This window comes from Oncorhynchus masou, unplaced genomic scaffold (genome assembly GCF_036934945.1).
Source record: "Oncorhynchus masou masou isolate Uvic2021 unplaced genomic scaffold, UVic_Omas_1.1 unplaced_scaffold_1052, whole genome shotgun sequence".
Classification (NCBI taxonomy): domain Eukaryota; kingdom Metazoa; phylum Chordata; class Actinopteri; order Salmoniformes; family Salmonidae; genus Oncorhynchus; species Oncorhynchus masou.
The window spans coordinates 223,254-234,851 of NW_027000226.1; the positions used below are offsets into that span (position 1 = coordinate 223,254).

The following is an 11,598-nucleotide window of genomic DNA, read 5'->3' on the forward strand; positions in this document are numbered from 1 at the left end:
GTGTAGCTGAAGTGTAGTTTTGTTGGATGGAGGTCGAGGCGCCCGTAGCTGTACAGATATGTGCAAATCTGCTAGTGTTTTTAATTATTATTATTTTCTTTAAGGGATTCTTTCTCGCTGATGAAAGATTGACGTTTCTAAACGTTAAAACACAGAGTTGGGATTGTAGTTCACATTTCCCATTGACGGTAGATGTATATTCAGTGCAGTGCATTGGCATCATGTTACAGGAAGCTAGCTAACCTGCTTCTTCATTAGTTGGATAGCTTTGGATATGCCTATATCTCTGTATGTACTCACTGATATCTAGTAAATTAGTGGTGAAGGGATATACTTGTATGTTCACACACATAAATGGTCTGACTTTATGGTGTGCTGGCTGATAATATTATGAAGTACAGAGTTTCTGGTGGAAGAGGATCTACCATGTTCCCTATGTAGTGCACTACTTTTGACCAGTCCAGAGCCCTATTGGCCCTACATAGGGTGCGCACTATATAGGGAATAGTGTGCCATTTGAGACACAATCTGTTTATGTAGGTGCAGCAGCAGCCCTCACCCTCCCTATCTGTGAGCTGACTAGCGGAGCGCAATGGTGCTGCCGGATACAATTCCCTGGATCAGTTTACACTGACTGACAGACTGACTGACTGGCTTGTTGACTGACTGACTGGCTCGCTGGCTGACTGGGGGTGTTGTGTAGGCTTTGTCCTGGCTACTTTTTCCACTCCAATGGCCTCAACAACAAGAAAACAACTAAGATGGAGGTAGACAGTAGGCCTTTTGGTCCTAGAATAACTGATATTACAGGCAAGCAAGAGACTAAATAATAATTGTTAACTTTGAGGTTATTTAACAGATTCTTCAATTATTGAATCGGCAACGTAATGGGGAAAGTGTGTTTGTGTACTGTAAGATGCAGCTCGCCTATCAGTGAGGAGTGAAGTAGGTAGCTAGTTAGACCTGCGTTATAGATTACCCCGTGCCCTTGATCTCTCTGACATTCTCTCCTTGTCCCAAATGGCACCCTAGGGCGCACCCTGGTCAGAAGTAGTGCACTAGGGAATAAGGCACCATTTGTGATGCTCCCTCCTTCACCTTGAAGGTGAAGGTCCTCTACCCTTCTTTCAAAGTGTGCAATCATACACTCACCTTACTGAGTAAACAGTTTCCGTTGCAAAATGTTTTGAAACAAGCCAAACTTTTTGCTACGGTCTGCGACTAATGAATACACCCCAGGTTAGTCCATCCTTAATGCACAACAAATAACACGTTGGCAAGCTTTAATCCTGATAAGACCTGAAAAGTCTTGATTTAGCCTGTTGCTTTACTGTGCCGTTAATATCTGCTACTTAGTAATAATATAATATAGCCTAATAATATATTCCATTTATCCATAGTGACTTAGTAGTTTGTGCATACATTCTCATATGGGTAACCCCAGTGGGAACCTACAAACCTGGTGCTATATAGGACCACTTCAGCCTATAAAACACCCATTCCTCTGAGGGATAAGACTGAACATAGTCCAAACTCAGAGTTAACAACCAAATCTCGCTGCTGCTGTTTTGCGTACCAAACATATTTGTGTTTGCAATTCCTGTTTAGTGAGAGCACAAAGTCACGCATGGGGAAGTCAATGACACACAGGCTGCATTCAAAATGACCTCCTGTTCACCTACCTACTGCACTACTTTTGACCACGATCCACATAATAGTGCACATGGGTAGTAGTGCACCACGTCTGTAGCCGTGAAGTGCTTTGAAAGGCTGGTCATGGCTCACATCAACACCATTATACTTGAAACCTTAGACACACTCCAATTCACATACCGCACCAACAGATCCACACATGATGCAGTCTCACTCCACACTGCCCTTCCCCACCTGGACAAAAGGAGCTGCTATGTGAGAATGCTGTTCATTGACTTCAGCTCAGCGTTCAAAACCATAGTGCCCTTAATGCTCATCACTAAGCTAAGGATCCTGGGACTAAACACTTCCCTCTGCAACTGGATCCTGAACTTCCTGACAGGCCGTCCCCAAGTGGTGAGGGTAGGTAACAATACATCCGTCACACTGATCCTCAACACGGGGACCCCTCAGGGGTGCGTTCTCAGTCCCCTCCTGTACTTCCTGTTAACCCATGACTGCATGGCTAGGCACTACTCCAACATCATTATTAAGTTTGCAGATGACACAACAGTGTCTGATCACCAACAACGATGAGACAGCCTGTAGGGAGGTGGTCAGAGAACTAGTCGTGTAGTGCCAGGACACATCCTCTCCCTCAACACGATCAAGACAAAGGAGGTAATTGTGGACTACAGGAAAAGGAGGACCGAGCACGCCCCCATTCTCATTGACAGCGCTGTAGTGGAGCAGGTTGAAGTTCCTTGGTGTCCACATCACCAACAAACTAGTATGGTCCAAACACACCAAGACAGTCGTGAAGAGGGCACGACAAAGCCTATTCCCCCTCAAGAGACTGAAAAAATTTGGTATGGGGACTCAGATCCTTAAAAAGTTCTACAGCTACACCATCGAGAGCATCCTGACTGGTTGCATCACTGCCTGGTATACACCAGCCACCCAAGTCATAGACTGTCCTCTATGCTACCGCACGGCAAGTGGTACGAGAGTGCCAAGTCTATGTCCAAAGGACTTCTTAACAGCTTCTACCCCAAGTCATAAGACTCCTGAATAGCTAATCCAATGGCTACCCAGACTATTTGCAAAGCCCCCCCCCTCATTCGCTACTCTCTGTTTATTATCTATGCATGGTCACTTTAACTCTACCTACATGTACATATTACCTCAATTTCCTCGACTAACCGGCACATTGACTCTGTATCGGTACTAGAGGTCGGCCGATTATGATTTTTCAACACCGATACCAATTATTGGAGGACCACAAAAAGCAGATACCGATTAATCGGCCGATTTTAAATAAATAAAAATACATTTAAAAAATGATTTATTTGTAATAATGACAATTACAACAATACTGAATGAACACTTATTTTAACTTAATATAATACATAAATAAAAATCAATTTAGCCTCAAATAAATAATGAAACATGTTCAATTTGGTTTAAAAAATGCAAAAACAAAGTGTTGGAGAAGAAAGTAAAAGTGCAATATGTGCCATGTAAAAAAGCTAACGTTTAAGTTCTTTGCTCAGAACATGAGAAAATATGAAAGCTGGTGGTTCCTTTTAACATGAATCTTCAATATTCCTAGGTAAGAAGTTTTAGGCTGTAGTTATTATTATTATTATTTATATGACTATTTTTCTCTATACCATTTGTATTTCATATACTTTTGACTATTGGATGTTCTTATAGGCACTTTAGTATTGCCAGTGTAACAGTATAGCTTCCGTCTCTCTCCTCGCTCCTACCCCGGGGCTCGAACCAGGAACACATCAACAACAGCCACCCTCGAAGCATCGTTACCCATCGCTCCACAAAAGCCACGGCCCTTGCAGAGCAAGGGGAACAACTACTCCAAGTCTCAGAGCGAGTGACGTTTGAAACGCTATTAGCGCACACCCCGTTAACTAGCTAGCCATTTCACGTCGGTTACACCAGCCTAATCTCCGGAGTTGATAGGCTTGAAGTCATAAACAGCGCAATGCTTGAAGCACAGTGAAGAGCTGCTGGCAAAAAAATGAATGCTTACGAGCCTGCTGCTGCCTACCACCGCTCAGTCAGACTGATCTATCAAATCATAGACTTAATTATAACATAATAACACACAGAAATACGAGCCTTCGGTCATTAATATGGTCGAATCCAGAAACGATCATTTCGAAAACAAAACGTTTATTATTATCACATATACCCTGACTCTGCGTGCAATGAACGCAAGAGATGTGACACAAATTCACCTGGTTAATATTGCCTGCTAACCTGGATTTATTTTAGATAAATATGCAGGTTTAAAAATATATACTTCTGTGTATTGATTTTAAGAAAGGCATTGATGTTTATGGTTTGGTACACGTTGGAGCAACGACAGTCCTTTTTCTGCGAATGCGCACCGCATCGATTATATGCAACGCAGGACACGCTAGATAAACTAGTAATATCATCAACCATGTGTAGATAACTAGTGATTATGATTGATTGATTGTTTTTTATGAGAAGTTTATTGCTAGCTAGCAACTTACCTTGGCTTCTTACTGCATTCGTGTAACAGGCAGGCTCCTCGTGGAGTGCAATGGACGATTAATTAGGGCCGATTTCAAGTTTTCATAACAATCGGAAATTGGTATTTTTGCACACCGATATGGCCGATTCTTTATTTATTTTTTACACCTTTATTTAACTAGGCAAGTCAGTTAAGAACACTTTCTTATTTTCAATGATGGCCTAGGAACGGTGGGTTAACTGCCTTGTTCAGGGGCAGAATGACAGATTTTTACCTTGTCAGCTCGTGGATTCAATCTTGCAACCTTACAGTTAACTAACGTTAGTCCAACGCTCCCACCACCATATTTATTTGATTGATTGAACATTCACGCTGTCTTCTAGTAGGCCGTTCTGTACTCAACCTGTCTTCTAGTAGGCCGTTCTGTACTCAACCTGTCTTCTAGTAGGCTGTTCTGTACTCAACCTGTCTTCTCGTAGGCCGTTCTGCACTCAACCTGTCTTCTAGTAGGCCGTTCTGTACTCAACCTGTCTTCTAGTAGGCCGTTCTGTACTCAACCTGTCTTCTAGTAGGCCGTTCTGTACTCAACCTGTCTTCTAGTAGGCTGTTCTGTACTCAACCTGTCTTCTAGTAGGCCGCTCTGTACTCAACCTGTCTTCTAGTAGGCCGCTCTGTACTCAACCTGTCTTCTAGTAGGCCGTTCTGTACTCAACCTGTCTTCTAGTAGGCTGTTCTGTACTCAACCTGTCTTCTAGTAGGCCGTTCTGTACTCAACCTGTCTTCTAGTAGGCTGTTCTGTACTCAACCTGTCTTCTAGTAGGCTGTTCTGTACTCAACCTGTCTTCTAGTAGGCCGCTCTGTACTCAACCTGTCTTCTAGTAGGCTGTTCTGTACTCAACCTGTCTTCTAGTAGGCCGCTCTGTACTCAACCTGTCTTCTAGTAGGCCGTTCTGTACTCAACCTGTCTTCTAGTAGGCTGTTCTGTACTCAACCTGTCTTCTAGTAGGCTGTTCTGTACTCAACCTGTCTTCTAGTAGGCCGTTCTGTACTCAACCTGTCTTCTAGTAGGCTGTTCTGTACTCAACCTGTCTTCTAGTAGGCCGTTCTGTACTCAACCTGTCTTCTAGTAGGCTGTACTCAACCTGTTCTGTACTCAAACCTGTCTTCTAGTAGGCCGTTCTGTACTCAACCTGTCTTCTAGTAGGCTGTTCTGTACTCAACCTGTCTTCTAGTAGGCTGTTCTGTACTCAACCTGTCTTCTAGTAGGCTGTTCTGTACTCAACCTGTCTTCTAGTAGGCTGTTCTGTACTCAACCTGTCTTCTAGTAGGCTGTTCTGTACTCAACCTGTCTTCTAGTAGGCTGTTCTGTACTCAACCTGTCTTCTAGTAGGCCGTTCTGTACTCAACCTGTCTTCTAGTAGGCTGTTCTGTACTCAACCTGTCTTCTAGTAGGCTGTTCTGTACTCAACCTGTCTTCTGTCTTCTAGTAGGCTGTTCTGTCTTCTAGTAGGCTCTGTACTCAACCTGTCTTCTAGTAGGCCGTTCTGTACTCAACCTGTCTTCTAGTAGGCCGTTCTGTACTCAACCTGTCTTCTAGTAGGCCGTTCTGTACTCAACCTGTCTTCTAGTAGGCCGTTCTGTACTCAACCTGTCTTCTAGTAGGCCGTTCTGTACTCAACCTGTCTTCTAGTAGGCTGTTCTGTACTCAACCTGTCTTCTAACCTGTCTTCTTCTAGTAGGCTGTTCTGTACTCAACCTGTCTTCTAGTAGGCCGTTCTGTACTCAACCTGTCTTCTAGTAGGCTTCTGTACTCAACCTGTCTTCTAGTAGGCTCACTCAACCTGTCTTCTAGTAGGCTCTGTACTCAACCTGTCTCTGTAGGCTCTGTAACCTGTCTTCTAGTAGGCTGTTCTGTTCTGTACTCAACCTGTCTTCTAGTAGGCCGTTCTGTACTCAACCTGTCTTCTAGTAGGCCGTTCTGTACTCAACCTGTCTTCTAGTAGGCCGTTCTGTACTCAACCTGTCTTCTAGTAGGCCGTTCTGTACTCAACCTGTCTTCTAGTAGGCCGTTCTGTACTCAACCTGTCTTCTAGTAGGCTGTTCTGTACTCAACCTGTCTTCTAGTAGGCTGTTCTGTACTCAACCTGTCTGTGTGTTCTCCCTACAGATCTATGAGGCCTTCAGCCAGGAGAGCTCTCCCATGGAACAGGAAGTGATGCGCATATACTCCTCCTCACCCCCTCCGCTGGACAACGAATCAGGGGGAGAGGAGGACGATGACGAGTTTGGGGATTTCTCTGGGGGTGTGGCAATGTCATCCAACCAGCTGTGCCCCTCCACAACAGACCCCGCCTCCCCGACCCTATCAACAGTGAACTTTAGTGTTAGTAACTCCTCCTCTTTCTCCGGAACTACCCATAGCAACGGAATCTCAAAACAGTTCCTAGCAGCTGACGACCTGAAGAAGCCACGGGCGCCGGTGGTGGACCAATCACAGCCCGCTAATACTGGGACCTCAGAGGTTGGCAGGGTTCGGCCGGGCTTGGAGGTCAAAGGGCAGCCCTGTCATTGCGACCTCCCTGACCTCTCTCTCACCAATGGGTTTGTCAAGCGGCATCACCAGGGGACCATGTCTGCAGGTAACAACTTTAGTCCCGAGGGCTGTCATGGAGTTGTTGGTAAGGTTGCCTAGCAACTTAGTCTTTGTAATACAAGTTTTTGTTGTATTGTGTTTTTAATCCTCAATAATGTTTTATATGTACTGTTGTACTCAAATGGCTCAGGCATCTCTATATGTATTTTAAATACGTTCCAGTAAAATGTATGAATTAATTCACCACAGGTCTTGTACCGGCTGGCCTGGGCTCCCCCAGCCAGGAGCAGGGGTTTGCAGACTTCTCTGCGTTCGCCGAGCCAGAGATGGAGCTGGAACCCTGGTGCTGCGGCTTCACTCACACTCACAGTACGGAGCACAGGAAGGACGGCAGGATGGAGGGGACAAACCTAACCAACGGTTTCTGCAATGCACACTCGGTCCAGAAGGACATAGAGCAGCGGGCCAGAATAGAGACTGGCGGGCCTGACTCTCAATGTTTAGCACAGCAAGGGGACAGGGACTGCACTGGAGTCCAGCAACACTGTGAGCTAAGGGGCCACCCTCAGGACTCTGGCCTCTTAGCCCCCATAGAGGTGCTCTGTGCTAGGGGTGAGGGGCTGGGGGAACCTGGAGAGAGGGCACCCAGCATCAACAGGGATAGCACGCTTACACAGAACTCAGAACTGGGAGGGAAGAGGGTGGAGGAGGAGGAGGAGGAAGATATGGAGAGCGAAACAGAGGACAGTGTCTCTCCTCTCCCCACCACAGTCAGTGGGTCAGTGAGTGAGGAGTTTGCCTCTGGTGAGGCTGTGTCGTCAGACGCTTTGGAGGTGTTTGGGAACTTTGGCGAGACGGTCTTCACTCCCTCGTCAATAGGGGAGGAGGAGAAGGAGAAAGAGGAGGTGCAGCGGAGTGACCTCAGGGAGGAGACCGAGACAAAGATGGTGGAGGAGGAAGATGAAGAAGAGGACTTTGGAATCTTCAGGGATGCTGGATCCTTCCCTAGCCAGGAGGACTTTGGTGACTTCAACCAATCGGAGTCCAGGACACAGGAGGGCTTTGGTGACTTCAACCAATCGGAGTCCAGGACACAGGAGGGCTTTGGTGACTTTGAACAGGACTATTCTGAGGACCCAGGTCCGACCCGGGCGTGTGGGGAGGAGGTTGGACATGGAGACCTTCCCCTCAGCGACAGCTTTGCAGACTTCCACTCTGCTCCCCTGGAGGGGCAGGGTGAGAGGGAGGAGGGCTGGGGGGCGTATGGAGACCAGAGAGGTCTGTCGGAGGGGGAGACCTGGGCAGAGTTTGGAGAGGAGGATAGACCCAGGCGGACAGAAGAGGCAGAGGAGAAGAAGTGGGGAGAGAGATGTCAGGGAGGTGCTGCTGTACGAAGGGACAGTCTGCAGGTGTGTGGTCTTCTGAGTTATTAGAGTGGATTTATATTGTGTAACGCCGGAGAGACAGTCCCAGCTCCAACACCTCACATTTTCCCCAACACGGCCGACACACAATTTATACCTGTGAGATGAATGGTCAGCCGCTACATGCTCAAATGTAAAGTGATAGAGAGTTGGGACTCCAAACAGGATTCTCCAGGAGTCTGGATAACGAGGCATCCAACAGTACTTAGTTGTCCCACGTCTGGTAGAAATCCACTCTGACATTTGTAGTATGTTTGTCATAACCTTTGACTCTGCAAGAATAATTCTGCCCAGATGGTTTTTATTATTGTATCAATAGATTGTCACTGCAGTTCGCCTAGAGGTAGCTCCTAGAGGTAGCTCCTAGAGGTAGCTCCTAGAGGTAGCTCCTAGAGGTAGCTCCTAGAGGTAGCTCCTAGAGGTAGCTCCTACCTAAATGAGTTTGCTGGAATAAGACAGTTCCTGCCAGACTTCAGTTTGCTTCAAAATCAGGTAGATGGACATAGTTAGTTTAAAAATCTTTCCCATTAATTGTGTTTGATTACAATGTAGTAGACTGCACTGTACTAGATCTCAAACAAGCCATGTCTCTCCCATTCAGGCCTCCCTATCTATCCGGCTACAGAGAGTCCTACAGACCAGCTTCCCTGCAGTGGCAGTCCCAGAACTGGATCAGGAGAGGGAGGAGACTGGGGTGGAGGGGGAGGAGACTGGGGTGGAGGGGGAGGGGACTGGGGTGGAGGGGGAGGGGACTGGGGTGGAGGGGGAGGGGACTGGGGTGGAGGGGGAGGGGACTGGGGTGGAGGAGGAGGAGACTGCCGTGGAGGAGGTGGTAGAGGACAGTGGGGGTGAGGTGTTGAATGTGCTCAGCCTCAGGGCTCTGCTAGAGACTCTCGACACACAGCCTGAGGAAGAGGAGACGAAGGGGCTCAACCACACTACACACTGGTGAGAGAACCTCTAGTGATGATGATGATGATGATGATTATAACGATGATGGTTCAGTGGAATAACAGCAGATAGCATTGGAGGCTGGCCAAAGCACTACTCTGCTGTATGTGACCGCCTCCTTGGTTGCTTTTCCCAGGGTTCCTAGGGGCGCATGGCGGCAGCCTCAGGACCTCCACGATGCCGTGGGCCTGGGATTCCAGTGGGGCGGTTCCCATAGCAACAGGGCCCTGCTCCGCTGTCTGGGGATGGACACCAGCAACATGGTAACGGTCTCTTTTCAGTTTAAAGCCACACTCTGTAGTTGTGTGAATGGTTCCATGCGTGGCAGAGTGAGCCACAGCCTCCCCAACAGAATAACAGCAGATGTAAAGAACAGTAAGAAAATGGATGGATGGTAATTCACATTAAAACATCTACATATGTAGTGCTCAATGAGGGACTTTCCATCAGAGCAACATAACTAAATAAAACATGAAGCCATCTGTCTTTGACAACAACAACATCAATGATGTAGTAAGTCATGTGTCTGTCTGTCTGCATGTCTGTCTGTCTGTCTGTCTGTAAGCCCCTCCTTCCTCCCCATATTTCCATATTGTACATCATCTACTGCAAATACAGTGCCTTGCGAAAGTATTCGGCCCCCTTGAACTTTGCGACCTTTTGCCACATTTCAGGCTTCAAACATAGATATAAAACTGTATATTTTTGTGAAGAATCAACAACAAGTGGGACACAATCATGAAGTGGAACGACATTTATTGGATATTTCAAACTTTTTTAACAAATCAAAAACTGAAAAATTGGGCGTGCAAAATTATTCAGCCCCTTTACTTTCAGTGCAGCAAACTCTCTCCAGAAGTTCAGTGAGGATCTCTGAATGATCCAATGTTGACCTAAATGACTAATGATGATAAATACAATCCACCTGTGTGTAATCAAGTCTCCGTATAAATGCACCTGCACTGTGATAGTCTCAGAGGTCATTTAAAAGAGCAGAGAGCATCATGAAGAACAAGGAACACACCAGGCAGGTCCGAGATACTGTTGTGAAGAAGTTTAAAGCCGGATTTGGATACAAAAAGATTTCCCAAGCTTTAAACATCCCAAGGAGCACTGTGCAAGCGATAATATTAAAATGGAAGGAGTATCAGACCACTGCAAATCTACCAATAATGTAGATAATGTGGATTATATGTCAATTCTTCATCTATAATGTTATTCTGTCTCTATATTCTGTTTATTGGTGGGAAAGCAGCACCATTTCACCAGCTTGAATTCCTGCTACATGTAAAGTAACTTGGTGATTTCTGATTCTGTCTCTCCTCCACAGTTGTTCACTGGTCAGAGAAAGCAGCCTGTCATAGTTCCTGTGTTTGCAGCCAGCCTGGTGAGTGGACTGTTCTGTCCCCCAAATGGCACCCTGTTCCCTATACAGTGCACTACTTTAGACCAGGGCCCATATGGACATAGTCCATGGTGGCCCTAGTTCCATTTCTGTCCCTAGATCCTCCCCCTAAGCATGTGTACCAGTCAGTTTGTTCCGTCATCCCAAACATGACCAGGAGTTGACATGATAGCACAAACAGATCTGGGACCAGCCTACCTTCCCTTAGACTTGTATGCTGATAGCCCCTTAATGTTCACAGATCGAAAACTACTGGGTAGGTGTAAAGCAATAAGATGATGACTTGGCAGTCGGCCATATTGCTTTCTCCCTCTCCAAACCTTTCATCATGTGACCAAGTGTTCCATGGTGACCTCTTTCTTTCTCTGCCTTTCCCCTTCACCTGTTATTCCCTATCGCTCTCCCATCTCTCTCTCTTTCCCCCGTTATCCCCTCGCTCTCCTCTCTCTCTTTCCCCCGTTATCCCCTCGCTCTCCTCTCTCTCTTTCCCCCGTTATCCCCTCGCTCTCCTCTCTCTCTTTTTCCCCCGTTATCCCCTCGCTCCTCCTCTCTCTCTTTCCCCCGTTTCCCCCGTTATCCCCCTCTCCCATCTCACTCTCTTTCCCCCGTTATCCCCCTCTCTCCTCTCTCCCCCATCTCTCTTTCCCCCGTTATCCCCCATCTCTCCTCTCTCTCTTTCCCCCGTTATCCCCTCGCTCTCCTCTCTCTCTTTCCCCCGTTATCCCCCTCTCTCCTCTCTCTTCTCCCCCCCATTATCCCCCATCTCTCCCCCATCTCTCTTTTCCCCCGTTATCCCCCATCTCTCTCTCTCTTCCCCCCGTTATCCCCCTCTCTCCTCTCTCTCTCTTTTTCCCCCGTTATCCCCCCTCTCTTTCCCCCGTCTCTCTCTCTCTCCCCCGTTATCCCCCTCTCTCTCTTTCCCCGTTATCCCCCATCTCTCTCTTTCCCCCGTTATCCCCCATTATCCCCCCCGTTATCTCTCTCTCTCTTTCCCCCGTTATCCCCCATCTCTCTCTCTTTCCCCCGTTATCCCCATCTCTCTCTCTTTCCCCGTTATCCCCCATCTCTC

The 11,598-nt window shown here is 46.9% G+C and overlaps 1 protein-coding gene across 1 annotated transcript in view; it reads left to right on the forward strand.

Annotated features, from left to right (window-relative positions):
* The window catches only part of LOC135528870 (aftiphilin-like), a 19,015-nt gene extending 7,966 nt beyond the window's left edge, over window positions 1–11,049 (forward strand). The window contains exons 4-9 of the mRNA XM_064957910.1: window positions 6,324–6,834; window positions 6,999–8,158; window positions 8,775–8,888; window positions 8,973–9,121; window positions 9,261–9,387; window positions 10,455–11,049. Coding sequence (XP_064813982.1) covers window positions 6,357–6,834; window positions 6,999–8,158; window positions 8,775–8,888; window positions 8,973–9,121; window positions 9,261–9,387; window positions 10,455–10,610 — 2,184 coding nt within the window. The 5' untranslated portion in view covers window positions 6,324–6,356 and the 3' untranslated portion in view covers window positions 10,611–11,049. The remainder of the gene's footprint in view (window positions 1–6,323; window positions 6,835–6,998; window positions 8,159–8,774; window positions 8,889–8,972; window positions 9,122–9,260; window positions 9,388–10,454) is intronic.
* Window positions 11,050–11,598: the final 549 nt, after the last annotated feature.